Source organism: Ornithorhynchus anatinus, chromosome 7 (assembly GCF_004115215.2).
Source record: "Ornithorhynchus anatinus isolate Pmale09 chromosome 7, mOrnAna1.pri.v4, whole genome shotgun sequence".
Taxonomy (NCBI): Eukaryota; Metazoa; Chordata; class Mammalia; order Monotremata; family Ornithorhynchidae; genus Ornithorhynchus; species Ornithorhynchus anatinus.
Window position 1 is genome coordinate 54,167,635 of NC_041734.1, and position 20,491 is coordinate 54,188,125.

Genomic DNA, 20,491 nt, shown 5'->3' on the forward strand with positions numbered 1-20,491 from the left:
TAGATATTTTTCAAAATCTTTTAAAAAATGGGATATGATCCATCTCTTCCTCTCAGTTTCTGAAGAGAATCCTTAGCCATCTTCCCATTACATAATATCTGTGTGCCCAGGAAGAGCTCGTAGTGAAACTTTCTCTCCCCAGGAGGCAATTGGACTTCCCCTCCAACAGCCACAGATTGTTAAACTGTGGCCACACTCCCTTCTGGATGTGGCACAGTGGTCTTGGTGCAGTCTCAGTTGCTTTGTGCCTAAGGCTTCTGGGAAGCAGATTTATTAGCTCTGAAATCTAGTCTTAAATAATAATTTGGGGTCCACTGTGTGGTGGTAGATGGAAGCAAGAGCAGCTGCACATTCTCCCCTCCTTTGTTTTATGGTCTGCAGAATATGTTCCAAGGTGGAAAGGAAAAGACAGATTTGCAAGAACTTTGTTCAGACTCAACCCAAACCAAACGAATTGAGCGTGATCTCTGTGAGATTATGAATCAAATATGCCAGAAGAAGTTTGAAAGAAAAAAAAATCTTTGTTAGAACAGATCAATCAATGGTACTTATTGAGCACTTACTGTGTGTAGAGTGCTGTACCAAGCATATGGGAGTGTACAATACAATAGAATTGGTAGAAACGTTCCCGGTGCACAAGTAGCTTACAGTCTAGTGGGGAAGACAGACATTAAATTACATGTAGGGGAAACAGCAGAGTATTAGAACATGTACATAAATGATGTGGGCCTGAGGTGGGGTTAGTGTGAGTGCTTAAGGGGTTAAAATAAGTGGTATTTGTTAAGCACTTACTATCTTCTAAGCACTGGGGAGATACAAGCTTAACAGTTTGAATACAGTCCTTGTCCCAAATAGGGCTCACAGTCTAAATTGAAGGGAGAAGGATTTAATCTTCATTTTACAAATGAGGTAACCGAGGCACAGAGAAGTTAGGTGACTTGGCCAAGGTCACACGTGGCAGAGCCAGGATTAGAACCCAGGTCCTCTGACTCCCAGCCCTGTGCTCTTTCCACTATGCCACATGGCTTCTCTACAGACTCAAGTGCTAGGCAGCACAGAAGGAAAGCTGAATTGAGTGGGGAAAGGTGGGATTGGTCCAGGAAGGCATATGGAAGGAGATCTGATTTTAATAGGGGTTTGAAGATGGGGAGAGTGTTCATCCATCAATATAAAGAGGGAGGAAGTTTCAGGCAAGAGAGAGGACATAGGCAGGGACTCGGTGGTAAGATAGATAAGATTGAGATTCAATAAGTACATTGGTATTAGAGGAGCAAAGTGTGCGAGCTGGGTTGTGGTAGGAAGAGTAGTGATGATTGAGTGCTTTTAAGCTGATGCCAAGGAGTTTCTGGTATTAATTGCTCTTACCATGTTCAGAACACTGTCCTAGGCACTTGGGAGAGTACAGAACAAAAGAGTTAGTAATAAAGAATAATCACAGTATTTGTTAAGCTCTCACTATGTGCCAAGGCATTGTTATAAGCACTGGAGTTAGATAAAAAATAATTGGGTTGGATGCAGTCACTGTCCTACATGGGGCTCCCAGTCTTAATCCCCATTTTACAAATGAGGAAACTGAGGCACAGAGAAGTGAAGCGACTTGCCCAATGTCACACAGCAGACAAGTGGCGGAGCAGGGATTAGAACCCACGACCTCCTGACTCCCAGGCCCGTGCTCCTTCTCATAGACATGATTCCTTTAGGGAGTGAGGAAAGGCTGGAGACAGGGAGGGTTATGATGAGTGCTTGGATCAGCGTGATAGCACTTTAAATGGAGAGGAAGGGACAGATTCTAGAGATGTTGAGAAGGTAGAATTGACCGGATTTGGTGACAGATTAAACGTGAGGGCTGAGTGAGAGATGAGTCTATAGTAATAATAATAGTAATTACGGTATTTGTTAAGTGCTTACCATGTGTTGGGCACTGTACTCAGCACTGGAATGGATTCAAGATAGATTGAAGGAAAATGCCAAGATAGAAGGGGAGCAGAGGAGAATTTGACAGGTAGAATTGTCTAGGAAAGACTCCTCAATCCCACTTCAGGATCAGAAATGGAACTTGGGAATTTCCTCAGTCTCTTGCAGGACCAGACTAGAGTTGGGGGTGACCCGAGGATTTAGAAAAGATTATTCAGTCATCGAGACAGTGACTGGTGTAGCCATGGAGGTTTCTCAGTTACTTCTTCGAAGTTTGTTCCTGGAATAATAAAGGTAGCCACCAGAGGGTGGCCCATGAGATTGCAAATGTCAAAGGAAAGCAAACAAGCTTCAGGTTCAACATTTAATCAAAAGGCCCTTGAGACAATGATCTGTATTTCAACTTATTTACTTTAAAATGATGAGCGGTTGTGCCACCTTTGGAAGCACGTAAGCCTTAGGTTCCAACAAGTCTAGGTGTGTGGAAGCTAAAGCTGGATTCCCAGAGCAAACACTATCAATTTGGGGGTTATTGAATAGAATCCCAGTGACGTGAAGCTTATTATTGTATTTGTTTATATTCAGCTCTTTCCGTGGAATCATCGACCAAGTGCACAGATCTGGCAACACAACATGTTTGCTTTAAAAAGGGCATTTATTTTCTTACGTTGGTATTGTACTCTATTGTTTCCAAATGATACCTTTAACCAGGCCCTTGTTGACTTGTTTATACTTTGATCCCCTGCAATGACGCACTGTAATCGCAGATTTCAGATTTTTAACAGAACAGTTTGTCTTCATCTAGCCCCACCTGTGAAAGAAGATGTGAAGTGACTCTGAGCTGAAACGAAGCCTTTGAAACTTGATCTTTTTGTCGAGACTGTTAGTGTTTGTGCACAAGGATCTCTGGGACATTTTATTATGTCAGGGATGCTGTGATTATTTCACATATCATTCCTAACTGCCTATCTGCCTACAAGTCATTCCCATTTTACATTTGAGAGACTTGGAAACAGCAGTATTCAGGAGCAAAGAAATTTCTGTTTATCCCATTTGGGGAGGTCACAAAAGTGTGTACAGAACTGAGGCTATCCTAATAATCAATCGGAGGTACTTATTGAGCTCTCACTATGTGCAGATCACTGTACTAACTGCTTAGGAGTGCAATACAATTCAGTAGAGTTAGTAGACAGGATCATTGCCCATAATGAGTTAAGTCTTGTAGAGGAGTCAGACTTTAAAATAAATTACGAACAGGGGAAATCACAGAGTGTAAAGATATGTACATAAGAAGTGGTGAGAGGCTGGGGTTTGGGTGAATATCAAGTGCTTAAAGGGTACGGATCCAAATGTGTATGTGATGCAGAAGGGAGAGAAAATGGAGAACTGAGGTCGTAGACAGAAGCTCGTGGCTCCAGGTTCCTTGGCTCTAGTGAGGGTACTAGGCTTATTGCACTACTTTGGGGCCTCTAAGGGGAGTAGAGACTTCTGACTGATACCCAGGGCCCAAACCTTATGACTTGTCTTATGCTGTCGAACCAACTTCAGTCCTTAGCGACTCCATGGATACATCTCTCCCAGAACGCCCCACCTCTATCTACCGTCATTTTAGTAGTGGATCCATAGAATTTTCATGGTAAAAATACAGAACTGGTTTACCATTGCCTTCTTCCATGCAGCAAACTTTAGTCCCCCCTCTGGACTCTGTCCCATGCTGCTCGGACCCAGTCGCTGTGTCACTTAGGGTTCACAGTCTAAAGGAGAGGGAGAACAGGTATTGTGTGTCTGGATCATATCTAATAATGTTGGTATTTGTTAAGCGCTTACTATGTGCAGAGCACTGTTCTAAGCGCTGGGGTAGATACAGGGTAATCAGGTTGTCCCACATGAGGCTCACAGTCTTAATCCCCATTTTACAGATGAGGGAACTGAGGCACAGAGAAGTTAAGTGACTTGCCCACAGTCACACAGCTGGCAAGTGACAGAGCTGTATTTACCCACTCCCCTTTTAGACTGCGAGCCTGTTGTTAGGCAGGGATTGTCTCTATCTGTTGCCTGATTGTACATTCCAAGTGCTTAGTACAGTGCTCTGCACACATTGAGCGTGAAGTAAATCCAATTGAATGAATGAATGAATTGTATTTTTCTCTCCCAATCACTTAATACAGTGCTTTGTGAGCAGTAAGTCTCAATAAATACCAGTGATCAATTGATACGAGGAAACTGAGGCATAGAGAAGTCAAATGACTTCCCCAAGGTCACCAGCAGATAAGTGGTTTGGGATTAGAATCCGAGTCTTCTACCTTCCAGTTTCTACCATCTCACCACTAGGCTACCCTATCTGCCAGTTGCTACTAATTCCCAAAGTCACTTCAGAGGCAAATAGAAAAGCAGCAACGGTGAAATAGAGTTTCTGGGGACGAGAGTATTTCCTTGAATGAGCCATTGCCCAAAGCAGAAATGGGCAGCAGGGAGTGCCCACCAGAGAGCTCCAGTTCAGAGCTAGAAAATGGATGCCCTACTCATCCTCCTCAGGGAGAATCCCCTCTGTAAAATAAATAAATAAATAAAAGTCCCACAGAAGTTGGGCCTTCATTTTGTAACTTCCTCCATTCAGCAAATGAACTGTTGAAATCTGGGTGAGAGGTGAGAGCTTCTGTCCAGAAGCTTCAGAAACTGCCTTTGTGCCCCAGTTTGCTTCCCCAAGCCGTCGTCTACACTGAGGAAGCTGTAATAGCTTTCTCAAGAAAATGATTTGGTAAGAACTGCTAGGCAGGATCCTTTTGGAAATTAGGGATTCTACTTGACTGTCTATTGCCTAGACTGTAAGCTCCTTGTGGGCAAGGAATGGTTCAACCAGTTGTATAGCACTGTACTCTCTCAAGTGCTTAGTACAGTGCTCTGCACACAGTAAGTGCTCAATAATTGCCATTGATTGATTGCCTACTGGGGCTGCCGCTGTTGCTTCATATTTCCTGCCTTTTTGTGTTCTTCCGTTTACTGCCCTGCTTCATTTATTTTTGCAGGGGGGCGGTAAATATGTTTGAAATTTGGTTATGGTTTGAAGTCTCCCTGCACAGAATCTTGAGCTCTCTGAAGGAAAGGATCTGGATAAATACCTCAGACTATCTCTCATTGCCTATTGTTCAAGGCCGCTTTTCAGTACCACCCTTTGTCCTCTATCCTTTTCTTGTGGAAGATAATTAACAAACAGAAATGTGTGCACTTTCCAATACAAACTCTGGCCTGAAACCCAGCTTGAAAGCCCACCAAAGGTGCCAGAGTATGGCAGACGGAGCCAGAGCTGGATCTCAAAAACCTTCCCTTGAAATGAGACTATAACCTGGTTGAGGACGAAGACATTGGGGAAGGGTTTTTGTTGTTGTTGTTTGTTTTAATTTAGGCTCAGCCACTGTCTGTTAAAAAGGAGTGGAAGATAGGCAGCTGGCAACCTAAGCCAGGTGGGTGAAGTGAGGTGGGGCGTGAGGGAACGGGGTTGTGCAGTCTCGTCTTTCCATGAGCCCACTACTTCCAGTCTCTTCCCCTCCCAACGCCCCCCAAAGCCAAGAGTGACACGGATTCATTGTGCAGATCACTGGGCACAAGCAGGTAGCATGGTCAGAACCTCTGAAAGGTGACTTGCCAAAACCCCCAACATCAAAGGCAATTGTTTGGCAGCCTTTCAGCCTGGCTCTGCCATAACAGAAGCAACCAGTTCACTGTGCATCTATAAGATTTTATCAGCAAAATCATCTCTAAAACTTCCCAGTGCAGATCAAATGCTCTGGAGGCATACGGTGAGAGCCAGGATCTGCTGGGCTGCTGTTCACAATCCAAAAATGCTCCCACCCACGCAAACTCCCCACAAGCCCAAACCTTGAAAGAAATTAGCCCAGATCTAATAGAAAGCTCCCTGGGCCCCCACAACACATAAACACGGCCTAGGCTGCAGTTCTGATTGAAAGTTGCCTTTCAACTATCCTCCTCCCACCCTGTTTCATCCACTACATTTGTGGAAGTGGGGAAGACGGTAGTGAGAGTGATATTTGTTGGGGTGGGAAGAGGGGAGATTCAATCTTTTTTTCTTTTTTCTTTTTTTAATGTGCAGAAAAACCCAGTGGAAGGGTTTTGTTTTTGAAAGAGGGACAGATTTCTTGAGCAAAGCAGATTGAAGGGTTCGTTTGGCTCTTCTGCATCGGAGGTGGAATGTTAGGGAGGTGCTGAGCCTTCCAGAAAAAGCATCCAATTCTAAAATGCGGTCCACAGTGAGAAGTTCTGAATTCCCCGTGACTGGATTAATATAAAAAAATACATACGAGCGTCCCAATGATCTTTGACTTTCCCCTGCTCCAGAGAAAGCCTGATGGGACATAGAAGCTGCTAGATACTGGCAAGTAATCCCTCGGCTTCAGACTAGCTAGACAATAAACAACTCCCTGATATTCAGTGCAGCGGCTTCTGTACTGCCCATCTGTTTCAAAATAGCCCTAATTCTGCTTACTGTGCGGAATGCTTTGTTGGCTGGAATTTGTCCTAGTTTTTTCCTATGTTCAGGGAGGGACTGTGATGCCACCTTCTGGCCAACCTCAGCGACCACATTGCCTAGATTTAGGGTTTAGATTTTGGGGAGTCGAGGGGGAGATTTTACCCTGATTTATCACAGTTTCTACATCCCAAATCATCTTATGAAAATTCGACTTCAATCCCCACAACCCCTTTAAGGCCTTGTTTTTCAAAATGCCATTAAGTTCTTTTTAATATTTTCACTGCTAAAATCGGCAGGTGTCAGTTTCTGAATCCATTTAATTTTCCCACAATCATCGTGAACTGATTAATTTATTTGTGGATGAGTTGTGATGTGCCATATCCTCAGAATCCAGACCTATTTTGGAATGTGCCATCTTGAAGGTCAGCCTTTTCGCCCCCTCTGAAAGTTTTCCCTTCCTCTTCTGTAAAAGAGATCAATTTTTGCTTCTTTCTGGGGCGACTGCTGCCTTTTTCTTGCCCTAAATTAGAGGCCTCTGCTCAAAACCAAGCCTTGCGTACTAACTTTTGGATGGAAGCTGGGGGTTAAATTAAAAGCCAGGTGCCTTGACTTTACTGGGAATGCCAAAGGCAGGTGTGAGAGTGAACATCTGTTTAGCTCCAGAATGACAAATGCGGGTTTCTGGGTCTCCCTGTCTGCTTCTCTCTGTGTCCTTGTCTCTTGCTCTCTATCTGTCACACTGTGAGTTTTCTCTCTCTCTCTCTCTCACACACACAAAAACCCCTTCCACTCCCCACTAAACCTGCTCACCTCCTTTGCCTCCAAGGGAGCCCCACCCAGTCACATATCTGCTAGAAATGTACAAAGCTTGTCTTATTCACCATATTTTTTTGCTATTTAGGATTCTGAAACTAATAGTTACACAGTTGTATATCTGTAAATACACACACCTGTTCATATAGTCCTATTTATATGTTAAATACATTTTTAGATGATGAGCCCATTTTTGGGCAGGGATTGTCTCTATCTGTTGCCGTATTGTACATTCCAAGCGATTAGTATAATGCTCTGCACACAGTAAGCATTCAATAAATGTGATTGAATGAATGAATATATGCATAGAGGCAAGAGAATGGGAATCACTAAGTTTCTAATTTGTAAATATAAATGGGCACTTATGTATGTATGCATGGGCTAAGGGAAAGATCACGGGCCTGAGCGTCAGTGGATTTGGGTTCTACTCATGGCTCCACCACTTGTCTGCTGTGTGACCTTGGGCAAGTCATCTAACTTCTTGGTACCTCAATTTTTTCATCTGTAAAATAAGGATTGAATCCTACACTTTTCTATTTAAACTGTGAACTCCATGGGGTACAGGGACTGGGTCCAACCTGGTTATGCTGCACAGTGTTTGGGACATAATTAGTGCTTAGCTAGTACCAATAGGTGCATATGTTCATTTATTTGTATTTACGTGTTGCCTTGGTGCAGTCTGAACTGGGAACCTGGGCTGCTGGGGTGCCATTTTTGTTTAGAGGGAAAGGAAGAGAAGGGTAGCTATCCCTTTCTGAGCTTTATAACCCCTGATTGACAGGAAGAAGCTGGGAGTGGGAGGAAGGCTGAGGGTTTGGTCTCCAGTCTCACCTGTGGTGTCCTCATGTTAAGACAATATGCTTCTTTTAAGGTGTGTGACATTATGGGTGATCCACTAAGAAATATTTGGGCCTCTCCAAAAGCATTGTTTATTGACCCAGTGCCTCTGCTAGAGAACCAGATCCTATACCTTGAACATTTCATCAATAAGGATAAAATGTTTGAAACTAGTCCAGAGAGCTAAACTGTTTGTTCTTCCAAAGGAAAAAAAGCACGGGTATATTTGGGGAACAAAAAGGAAAATCTTTCAGGCTTACAAATTTTGGGCAGGAACTGCAATCCTTGAGTCTCTGGTTTTGAAAGTTTAGCTCTGTGGAATTGTCTCGATTGTGAGCCCCTTGAGGCTGTAACTAACCCCCATCTGTCTACTCTATCCCAATGCTTAGTATTGTGCTTTGCATGCTGTAAATCGTTTATATATATTATTACTATTACTAAATTTTCTAAGGTTATATAAATTTAAAACTTGTTGAAAAAATATATATTTAGGTAACTGTTCAATCAGTGATATTTATTGAGCTCTTATTGTGTGCAGAGTGCATTTCAGAGAGTCCAGTACAACAGAGTTGTTTTATAGGATCCCAGACCTCAAGGAGTTGACAGTCTAGTGGAGGAGACAGGCATTAAAATTAATTACAGCAACAGGAAGCAACAGAATATAAGGATATGTGTGTATATATCAGAGGTGGGATGAATATGAAAGTACCCTTTTTTTAATGGTATTTGTTAAGTGCTAAGTGGGTGCCAGACACTGTACTGAGCTCTGGGGTAGATACAAGGCAATCAAGTTAGGCTCTATTCATGTGCCCAATAGGGCTCATAGTCTTCATCCCCATTGTGCAGATGAGGTAACTGAGGCGCAGAGAAGTTAAGTGATTTGCTCATAGTCACACAGCAGACAAAAGGCAGAGCAGATAGTAGAACCCAGGCTCTCTGACTTCCAGATCTTGAGGGGTACAAGCCCAAATGTGTAGGTAACACAGAAGGGAAAGCGATTAGAATGGAAATGAGAGGATAGTCAGGGAAGACTTCCTAAAGGAGATATTATTTTAGTAGGGCTCTGAAGGTGAGGAGAGTGATGGTCTGTCAGATATGAAGGGGGAGGTAGTTCCAGGCCTGAGAAAGTCCATGGTTTAGTGGATATAAGCAAGGGGTCAACCGGGAGGGAGATGAGATTGAGGCCCAGTAAGTAGGTTGGCGTTAAGAGTAATGAAGACTGCAGGCTGGGTTGCAGTAGGTTTTAGTGAATAGGCTGGTGTAGAGGAATGAGGTTAAGTAGAAGAGGGAGAACTGATTGACTGCCTTAAAGCCATTGGTGAAGAATTTATGTTTGATATAGAGATTGATGGGCCACCACTGGAAGTTTGGGAGTGGGGAGACATATACAGGATTTTTTTTTTTTTTAAAGAAAAATGATCCAGGCAGCAGAGTGAAGTGTGGACTAAGGAGGGAAAGATTCAAGGCAGGGAAGTCAGCAAGGAAGCTGATGTGAAAGTCAGGGTTGGGATATAAGTGCATAGTAACAGTTTAGATGGAGAGGAAGGGGGAGGAATCTAAAGAATTTTGTGAAGTGACCCAATAGGAGTTGGTGACAATGATGGCATTTGTTAAGTGCTTATTATATGCCAAACGCTGTTCAAAGTACTGGGGTAGATACAAGATAATCAGGTTGTCCCATGTGGGCTCACAGTCTTAATCCCCATTTTACCGATGTGGTAACTGAGGCACAGAAAAGTGAAGTGACTTGCCCAAAGTTACACTGCTGACAAGTGGTGGAGCCGGGATTCGACCCCATGACCTCTGACTCCCAAGCCCGTGCTCTTCCCACTAAGCCATGCTGTATGGGTTGAATGAGAGAGATAAGTTGAGGATATGCCAAAGATATGGGCATGTGAGACAGGGAATTTGGTGGTGGTGTCTTCAGTGATGGCAAAGTTGTGGGGAGGAGAGTACTTGGGCAGGAAGATAAAGATTTCTGGACATGTTAGGTTTTCATTCATTCATTCAATCGTATTTATTGAGGGCTTACTGTGTGCAGGGCACTGTACTAAGTGCTTGGAAAGTACAATTCGGCAACAGAGACAATCCCTGCCCAAGAGCAGGCTCACAGTCTAGAATGGGGAGACAAACAACAAAACAAAACAAGTAGACAGGCATCAATACCATCAAAATAGATAAATACCATTTATTTTTTATAGATAAATAAATAGTGTAACTTTGGGCAAAATAGAATAAAATTTATTCTATTTTACTAATGATGTGTATATATCTATGATTATAGATATATACACATCATTAGTAAAATAGAATAAATATGTACAAATATACACAAGTGCTGTGGGGCAGGGAAGGGGGTAGAGCAGAGGGAAGGAGAAGGGATGATGGGGAAGGGAGGAGGAACAGAGGAAAAGGGGGGGGTGCAGTCTGGTGAGGCCTTCTGGAGAAGATGAGCTCTCAGTAGGGCTTTGAAGAGGGGAAGAGAGCTAGTTAAGAAGGGAAGAGAGCTAGTTGAGGTTTGAGTTGTCGACATAGTCATTCAGCACTCTTTTCCCCAAACCCTGGTATTAGTGAATTTAGGTTTTCTAATCTCTTTTCAAATTTCTATGGAAGACAAAGAATGAAGACTGGTAGTAGCTTTTTTGGAGTTTTGAGTGCACTGTCTGTGGTCCTAGTAATGAAAATAAACAAGATCCCAGTCCAGGACACATCTCAATAGGAGTTAAATTTGATGTTGATTCTGCCCTCGTTTGGAAATAGGAGCGCTAAGGAGACTACTGATTTATTGAGCTACTTGAGTAATAAAACTTGGCATTAAAATTGCATAATTTGAGGGGAAAGGTGTAATCGTTTTCCGTAATGTAATTTGAATGCCATTTGTATTGAGCTGCCATTAGAATGAGGGCACAGTCCATGAATTGTTGCTAGTCAAGTGCCCCTAGTGACAGAAACACTGAACCTAAGTTAAAATGGCTGTTAATTTATCCACTTGCTCTTTCTAATCTGGATGAAATGTTTCCTCCTTGCTGAAATGAAAACATGAAGATAATTGGATTTTACATTAAGTCTTAACATCTGAAAAAAATCTTTGAAAATGTACCATGACCTAGAATCTAGATATCCGATTATTCAGCTGTCTCTAAAATAATGGCGCTAAGTCATTTTAAATTTTGTTGGGGTTCCTTGGATCCTTCAGACAGACTTCTGAGCTAGTGGGTTTTATAGGCTGACCCTATCCGTGGTTTCACCTTGTACACATTCACTTTCTTGATTACATCCAGGGAAGTGGTAGTAGTTTCTCTTGGAAAATGGTGCAAAGATCAGATGAAAGCTTTGCTTGCAACAGTAGCAAGAGCTTTCTTCTTAATTCAAAAATAGTATTCCCTCTTCTGATGCCTACATTCAGAGCTGATGATCTCTTTGCCCTGTGGCCTTCCTGTGGTCAGTGACCAAACCGTATCACTTGAAATTATGCTTTGTCGTCTTCTTGATGAAATTTCTTATGCCAGCCTTGTTTCTGAGTCAGGAGGTCTTGAGTTCTAATCCCAGTTCTGCCACTTGTCTGCTATGTGGCCTTGGGCAAGTCACTTTACTTCTCTGAGCCTCAATTGTCTCTTTTGAAAAATGGGGATTGAGACCGTGAGCCCCACGGTATCCACCCCAGCACCTAATACAGTGCCTGGCACGTAGTAAGCACTTAAATATCATCATTGTTATTATTGTATTTATTCTGATTACCCGACTTCAGCTCAGTTTTATATGTATGTGTGTATATATATATATATATATTGCATACATAATGTGTGTGAATATATATACACCATATATAGAGTGATATATATATATATTACGGTATGTATTAAGTGCTTACTATATGCCAGGCACTGTACTAAGTGCTGGGATAGATACAAGGAAATCAGTTTGGACACAGTCCATGTTCAACAAAGGGCTCACAGCCTTAATCCCTGTTTTACTGATGAGGTAACTGAGGCACAGAGAAGCTAAGTGACTTGCCCAAGATCACACACACCAGACAAATGGCAGAGCCAGGACTAGAACTTGGGTCCTTCTGACATCCAGGCCCATGCTCTATCCACTAGGCCCTGCTGCTTCAAAGAGAAGTCTTTGAATCTATCATTGTGCCCCAAGCTTACTGTGCAGCAAGGGAGATTTGTAAAGTATAACAAGTAACTGATAGTGGAGCTCATGGGAGAGGCCAGTTTTCAAAAGAGGTTAAAGTAAAAGCAGTAATAATAATGCTTTGAAAATGTAAATCACATTTATTCATTCCAAATTGCCCAAATGACATACTTTTGAAATAGGAATAAGCTTATGGTGTTTCTATTTTCCAGATGAGGAAAATGGGATCTCTTTCCCTGTCTCATAAGCCCGTAACCTTGCTGTTATCCTTGACTCTTCTCTCTCATTCAACCCACATATTCAATCCATCACTAAGTCCCATCAGTCCCACCTTCACTACATCACTAAAATCTGCTCTTTTCTCTCCATCCAAACTGCCAGCACGTTAATACAATCACTCATCCTACCCCCCCCCCCCCGGATTTCCTATCCCCCCTGGATTTCCTATCCCCCCGGATGACTGCATCAGCCTCCTTTCTAACCTCCCAACCTCCTGCCTCTCCCCACTTCAGTCCATACTTACTCCATTGCCCGGATTATCTTTCTCCAGTAACGTTCAGGACATGTCACCCCACTCCTCAAAAAACTCCAGTGGCTATCTATCCACCTCCATATCAAACAAAAACTCCTCACTATTGGCTTTAAAGCACTCAATCATCTCTCCCTCTCCTACCTCACCTTGCTACTCTCCTACTACAGCCCCGCCTGCACACTTCACTCCTTTAATGCTAACGTCTTCATTATGCCTTCCTCTTGCCCATCTTGCCTTCGACCCCTCGCTCACATCCTGCCTCTGGCCTGGAATGCCTTCCCTCCTCAAATCTGGCAGACAATTACTCTCCCTCCCTTCAAAGCCTTATTGAAAGCACATCTTCTCCAAGAGGCCTTCCCTGACTAAGCCCCCCCTCTTCCTCATCTCCCTCTTCCTTCTGCATTACCCTGATTTGGTCCCTTTGTTCTTCCCCCTCCCAGCCCCATGGCACTTATGTACAGCTCTGTAATATGTTTATGTATACTAATGTCTGTCTCCCCCACTCTAGACTATAAGCTCGGTGTGGGCAGGGAATATGTCTTTTTATTGTTGTATATTACTCTCCCAAGTCTTAGTACAGTACTCTGCACATAGTGAGTGCTAAATAAATACGATTGATTGAATGAATGAATGGAGAGCTTTAAAAATGATGAAACCTTGAATTTGTACAGTATTTCTAATTTTCAAAAGCACTTTCAGATTTTTTTCCCATTTAATCCTCAAAATTTATCCTGAGGGAAAGAGTAGCAGCCATTACTTATAAGAGCTTTATTCCTCCCCAGAGTTGAGCATAGCTTTCACCTCTGGTGGTGAACATAAACTCCTCCCAGAAAGTCCCCTCTTTTGTTAACTTGGGGCATGATGTTTTTTCTCTCCCCCAACCAAAAAAAAAATAAAAATTCACCTTTGAAACAGTCTTGATTAGAAGCGCTCTGGCCTTATTTGAAGAGTGACTGTGACCAAGTTGTCTGCGGTCAACTCATTTATAACCCGGTGACTGACACTGGGTTCCCATGGTGTTGATATTTCAAGCAGGATAGGTCAAAGCAGCATGGCCTCATGGAATGAGCACAGATGGGGGAGTCAAAGGACCTGCGTTCTATTCCCAGTTCAACCACTTGCCCGCTGCATGACTTTGAACAAGTCACTTCTCTGTTCCTCAATTACTTAGTCAGTCAGTCAGTCAGTGTTATCTATTGAGTGCTTAGTATGTGCAGAACACTGTCCTAAACTCTTGGGAGAGTACAATACAACAGAATTGGCAGACACGCTCCCTTGCCTTTGAGCTTACAGTCTAGAGAGGCAGGGAAACTGTGCCTCAGCTTCCTCATCTCTAAAATGGAAATTAAGACTGTGAGCCCCATTTGGTATAGGGACTGTGTCCAACCTGATTATCTTGTATCTACCTCAGTGCTTTAATACAGGGTCTGGCAGGGAAAAAGTGCTTAACAAAAATATTTAAATAATAATAAAAAAGACGAGCTGGTTCAGCGATGAGTGGAGATTATGAGTAAGGTTCCCTTTTGGGGGAATTGGTGGGGGAAGAATGAAAGTAGATAAGACCAAATAATAGTAATAATAATGGTATTTGTTAAGCGCTTACTATGTACCAAGCACAGTCTAAGCGCTGAACTCTTGGGGCTACTAGGAAGGCAAAGAATTCTGACTGTGGAGCACAAAGGGAGGAAAAATTAAAATATCAAAGTGGATGGAGAATCTGAAAATTTGATCAAATACCCATTTAGAACCCCCTGCCGAAAAAAAAAAAGATTCGAAAGTGCTAAATTAAGTAACTTTGCTGTACTCCAAAATATATTATTAAAAAGTGATGTACTCAATTGCACATTGATACATTGTTTACGTTTTTGTTTCAAGTTAAATTCTGTTCTAAATCTGTATAAATCTCATACTGACCCCAATTTGCCACTCTTGTTTCTAAGATCCCAAACGCGTACAATACCATAAAGGCTGTAGAATAAAAAAGCTAATTGTTATGTGTTTTTCACTGTGCTTCTTCCAAACAGGATATCCCAGCCATGGTCGGCAACCCTACGGAGTTCAGCATCCTCCGGGATGGCTGTCGGAAGAAGACATGAGGAGACAAAGACTTAACCGATTTGATAGATAATGCCATTTTAGGAGTGTCCCTGAAAGACAACTTGCCAGGGGCCAGACAGCAGTTATTCAGTGATTCCATTCTGAGTATCCAGCCTCACTCTGGACAAAATCAAATCACCTAATCCCAAAAAAGTGTTGCTATCTGACAAACTCCCCAGTTATTGGACCCTGGAAGGATGGGATAAGTATCCAAATGCCTCTAATCCACAAACTTGGAAAAGCAAAATGAAGAGTGCAGCTTTCTAAAATGGCCACTTTTCTGGCTATATGGCCCTTGAAAGTGAGGCTCAAGAGGCCCCAGAGAGTCAAATCTCTTCCCACGGGCTATTGTCTCTGAGGCAGCTCAATTTATCTTGCTTTGTAGTTTGCGATATTAAATAGACCCATTTATCCTCTCTCGGGGAAGCTGCCAGCTTCAGTCTGGGCAGTAAGGGCTTATGGTCTGAGTGCTAGGAGTCAGCCTCACCATCTTTGGAGGTTTCCATTTTGACCTGAGGAAGCAAGTTTTGATGAGAGATCAGTTTTCCTCTAAAGCTATCCTGTGCGGTTCAGAATCTCTTGTATTTTATTTATCTATGTATTCCAGGTGGCACTGGGACTAATTGCGTCCTTTGATTATGTATTAGTTTCATTTTAACATCATGGAACTAAATCTCTTTCCATGAAAGAGGAAGACTTAGTAAACAGACTAGGAAAACCTCCAATGGAGCTGTTGCTATGGTTCTTGATGATGATACACCACAGTACATTTAGCCAGCCATAGAGACTTGCATTAAATGTTCAAAAATGCTTTAGAAAACATTCCCTGGATCATACCCAAAATTGGAAATTTTTGCTGAATTTGACTAGTAAAGGTCTAGCTCTCTGAAGAATTTCAAATAAGATTTCAAGCCTGAAAGTAATGTTCTCTATTCTGACATAAATCCATGTGTGGCCAGTTGCATGGTCATTGGGGAAATAGACCACATTCGGGGCAAGTCACTAGGGGGCAAACTTAAAATCCAGAAAAATAGAGAGCTGGGTACTGTTGGACTGATTGCTCTCTATTGAACAGGTTAAAAAAAACTTTATTTCTGACAGGAGGAGTATTGTTAATAATTAGTAACATTTGTGGCATTTGCTAAGCACTTACTATGTTCCAGCATTGTGCTAAGCATTGGATAATCAGGTTGAACACAGTCACTGTCCCCTATGGGGCTCCCAGTCTACAAGGGAAGGAAAGTAAACATTTTGTCCCCAGTTTGCAGATGAGGAGATTGAAGTTTGGAGAAGTTAAGTGCCTTGCCCAAGGGCACAAAAGTGACCAAGCCAGCATTAGAACCTGGGTCTCCAGTGCTCTTTCCACTTAGTCACACTGCCTCTCCAGTCTCTAGTAAGAGACTAAAAGAAACTTGGATATCTGAAAGTTGATATGGCACCTGCTAAGAGGACCGTTTGGCCCTTTTCTAAGTTTTTTGTCCCGAGAACCAACGGAATCCTTTGAGATTGAATGATCCACCCCTTTTATCAGAGCATCCAGGTAGCAGAAGAAAATTCCTCCTTTCCTATAGATAGAGGACCCTGGTCTGTGCTCATCCTCCCTCCTGGCAACCTTGTCAAGGTGGGAGCAGGACTTTCTGGGGGAAATGGAAGGCAAAGCATGGATTTCCCGAGAGTCACCAGGCAATCCTTTTGTACTTTTGTATTTTGAATTTTTATCTAAACCTGTTTCCCTTAAAGCCATCTTTGCTTGAACCTAAATCCTGTTTGAATTATTAGGTATGTGCCTTTAAAACAATCCTTCAGTCAGTTAATATTCATTGTCTACAGAGTGCAAAACAGAATATTAGCACTTGGGAGCATTCAATAGAACAGAAGCCACGATCCCTGCTCTCATGGAGTTTACAGTCGGGTGGGGGAGATGACACAAAATAATTTACAGAGGTGAGAAAGGGAAAATGGATATGTCAAAGAGTTAGTGCTTAAATGGTAGAGTATGTGGTCAGAAGGACTGTGTGTGGGTAGGAGTGTGTAAGTGTGCAATTGTTTCAGGAGGGCTGAGGTTGTAGTTGGGGGATAGCACCCAGGGAGAAGGAAATAAACATTTTAATCTTCAGGTATATGTGTATGCACCTCTCCCCTTCCTCCGCCCACCCCAGACGCACATGCACGCACAAATGTGTTTATGTAGGCTGGGGAAAGAGCTTTACTCATTTCCCTGAAAAGGGCAACCTTGCTCCTAACATCCATTCATAATCTAACTTTATAGACCATATCTGCCAATACCACAGTGGGAAGACGGTCCCCACAGCGTTATGAGCTGAACTCCCCGAATTTGCCCATCCCAAATCCCTGACCGAACCTGAGAGCTTCCCTTAGGAGCTGAAAGGATCCAAAGTAATAGTTTTCTGACCTGTTCATTCTTTGAAACCTGCCCCTATCCCAGTCCTCACCTCCTTCTCCCCATCCACTCTCTCTTCACCCTCACACTTCTAAATGAAAAATTGACACCTATGGTACAGAGGATTTGTTTAATCAGTGAAAACTTTTAGATGTTTATAGCACATATATTGGGAACAGCAGCACTTTCCAGCTTGCTAAAGTTTTAATTCCAAGCTGTAAAGAGAAAAACACTGAATATTTGATGCTAGAAAGCGTAATATACTTGGCCAAATCAGGGAATGGAGCAAGGCAAAATTCTTAAAGGCACATAAATGGTTGTCCAGCAAAATCAATGCATCACTCATGTTCATATGCCAGCTTTATTTTCAGCACAGCAGTATTTCCTATGAAAAGCATTTTTATCACTGTTTTTTTAATGTCACCAAGCTTTTATCTACTGAATGTATATCATTTCCTATGAATTAATTTTTTTCTTATCCAGATGGATGTGGGTAACCTTTTGGAATGATTCCTCAGAATTGTGCGTTTTTGCGTATATTACTGTATATCGGATTTGGAAATTTTTATCTCTTGCAAATTGTGGTTGGTTCAACTATCTGATGATACTTTGATTTAATTAAATGCCAGTATTCCTCATTTTGATGAACTCTCGCTGACTACCCTAAACTTCGTCTCGGCCCTTTGTACTAGAGAACAGTTGAAAGTGTTCAGTCTTCAATCCTGAGCATTTCATCATGATCATTGGTATTTATTGAGCGCTTACTATGTGCAGAGAACTGTACTAAGTGCCTGAGAGAGTACAGTACAAATTTCATGCCAGAGGAGTTGGAAGATTTGACTTTGAAAACCACATTTTCTTTTTCAACCCAGTCCCCTGTGGTATCTCTCACCCAGCAGGGCACAACTGAGTGTCCAGCACCTGCCTCATTTTGTTGTTCCTGGGTCTTTCTGACTCCCTGGTACCTCCTGGGGCAGGTGGACGAAGCCCAAGGACTGCAGGCAGAGCTGAACAATAGGTTGAATGAGCACTTCCTGAATGGTCTGAGTGAAAGGAAGGCAATGGGAAGAAGACTTCATGCCCTGGCTTCAAAGTGTGGCCTGTTGCATTACCCCCATGCCTTTCCCAACTCACGGAGAGCCCAGTGGGTTACTCTTGTGCAGGGTTTGGTTGTCCAGGTATGTCTCAGTTTCCAATCCCCACCCCCCCTTTGCTGGGGAGAAGACAAGTCATGGGTTCTCACAGAGCTCCCCATTTTGAGTAAGGCTCGTTTGGTCCCTGCCATCACCCCTCAGCTGCAGATATCAGAATGTCCCTCACCCTCCATGTGAGTGGATCAAGGTTGGGAGGGAGTGAGGCAGTCCTCTCAGGTTACCCGTGGGACTGAAGCTGACTGTATTGGGAGGTCACTGGACTTGAGGCTGGAGGTCACTGGACTTGAGGCTGGAGCCATAGAGAGAGCACCAGCCTCACTCACCCTCCCCGCTCGCTGCCAATCCACTCCAGGTAACACATCTCTCTAGAGCTCAAGCCCTGGCCTTTCCCCACCAGGTGAAGAGGACTGGGTTAATGACTAAAAGAGGGTTTTATCTAACCAAGGGGATCTCAGAGTGTCAAAGGGGAAAAGATACCCAAGTAAACAGACCAGACCAAAAATCCGACCGGAACTGCTTAACCTAGGAATCCCCAGTTCCTCACTAGCCAAGAAGGCTTCCCGTCTTACTTCCCCAAGAGGTCCCTGATCCATTCCATCTGCAGCCTGTAACCTCTTGCCAACCAGCTTCTAAGCGCTGCCTTCTGCAGCAGGGGAGAGAAGGGGTTTGATCCTCAGAAACCACAGCCCACCCCAAGACCTCATCTTTCTGTCTTTTCCTTTAGATCTCTTTTTCACTGCCCACTTTTCCCAAGTCTCCAGGTGATTGGTTCTCCCTAATTCTCCAAGCGGGGTTCAAAAGATTACTAATTAGCCCACTCTGCTAAGAGGAATTTGAGTGGCTTTTAGCTAAATTATTTCTTCAATGCAGCTTTCCCCTTCATAATTGCTTTATCTCCGGGACGGATAGCTGGTTAAACCTAAATAAGCTCTTTCCTCTTTTTACAGTATTTAAATGGACTATTGAACAACTCAGTGGTATTTCATTTATTCATTCAATTGTATTTGTTGAGTGCTTACTGTGTGCAGAGCACTATACTAAGCGCTTGGGAGAGTATAATACAACAATAGACACCTCCCCTGCCCGCAGTGAGCTTACAGTCTGTTTATTGAGCATTTAACTATGTGCAAGCACTTGGGAGAATGCAGTGCAACAGAGTTGACAGCCAGGTTCCCTGCCTACAATGAATTTATGGTCTAGAGGGGGAGACGGGCATTAATATAAATATATAATTTAAAAGGTATGTACATAAGTGCTGTGGAATTGAGGGTGGAGAGAATATCAAATACCCTAGGGTCATAGATCCAAGTGCACAAATGACCCAAAAGGGAGAGAGAGCTGGGGAAAGAGGGCTCAACTGGGGACGGGATCTTGGAAGAGATGTGATCTTAAGAGCTTGCTGTAGGGACTTTTCATAGCCAGAATAATTCCTCCCTCTTTCTCTGTTGAATTGGTGTGGCACTCTCCTATTGTTTAACTCCACCTAACTCCTGGAACAGAGTTTTTCTTCCTCACTTGCGTATACCATGGCATTTTATTAATGCAAAAAGGTGGCTTTCTGGCTTGTCTTAAGTTTCTTTTCCCTTTGACAGTTGATGAGAGAGAGCAAAACAAGGATGGAAGCATATTTTCATCCTATGTGATATCACTTCAGAGCTCCAGTCCTGATTTCTGAATCATCCTCCTTTCCCAGATCCAGCTTCATTTTGAGGGGAAATCTGCACAGCTTTAGGAGAACAGAAGGTCTTTCCTGTTGCTTCTGAAAGTCACTAATGGGTTGGATGACTCCAGCACAGTGTATCAGCACAATGGCAAACTATGTTTCCCATAATGCAACCTCTGGTGAGAAATCATAGCCTTTTTGTGGCATATGGGGTCAATGTTAGTGCCCTCTAAGGGTGCAGAAATCCAGTTGTTTCATCTGCATAGTTCAATACTTATGTTGGGGTTGGATATCTTGGAGGAAATATTTTGTTTCTGCCCCATAACCTCCATGGCACAGACATGCCCCTCAATGCCATATACAAATTACCAAAGTTTACATTATTCAGATGAGTGAAGCATCTCTCATATTACAAACACACACTCTCTCTCTCTCTCTCTCTCTCTCTCACACA

The 20,491-nt window shown here is 42.9% G+C and overlaps 1 protein-coding gene across 2 annotated transcripts in view; it reads left to right on the forward strand.

Annotated features, from left to right (window-relative positions):
- The window catches only part of RHBDD1 (rhomboid domain containing 1), a 129,474-nt gene extending 111,602 nt beyond the window's left edge, over positions 1-17,872 (forward strand). For both annotated transcript variants that reach the window (XM_029069711.2, XM_029069712.2), the window contains one exon: positions 14,747-17,872. In XM_029069711.2, coding sequence (XP_028925544.1) covers positions 14,747-14,850 — 104 coding nt within the window. In that variant the 3' untranslated portion in view covers positions 14,851-17,872. The remainder of the gene's footprint in view (positions 1-14,746) is intronic.
- Positions 17,873-20,491: the final 2,619 nt, after the last annotated feature.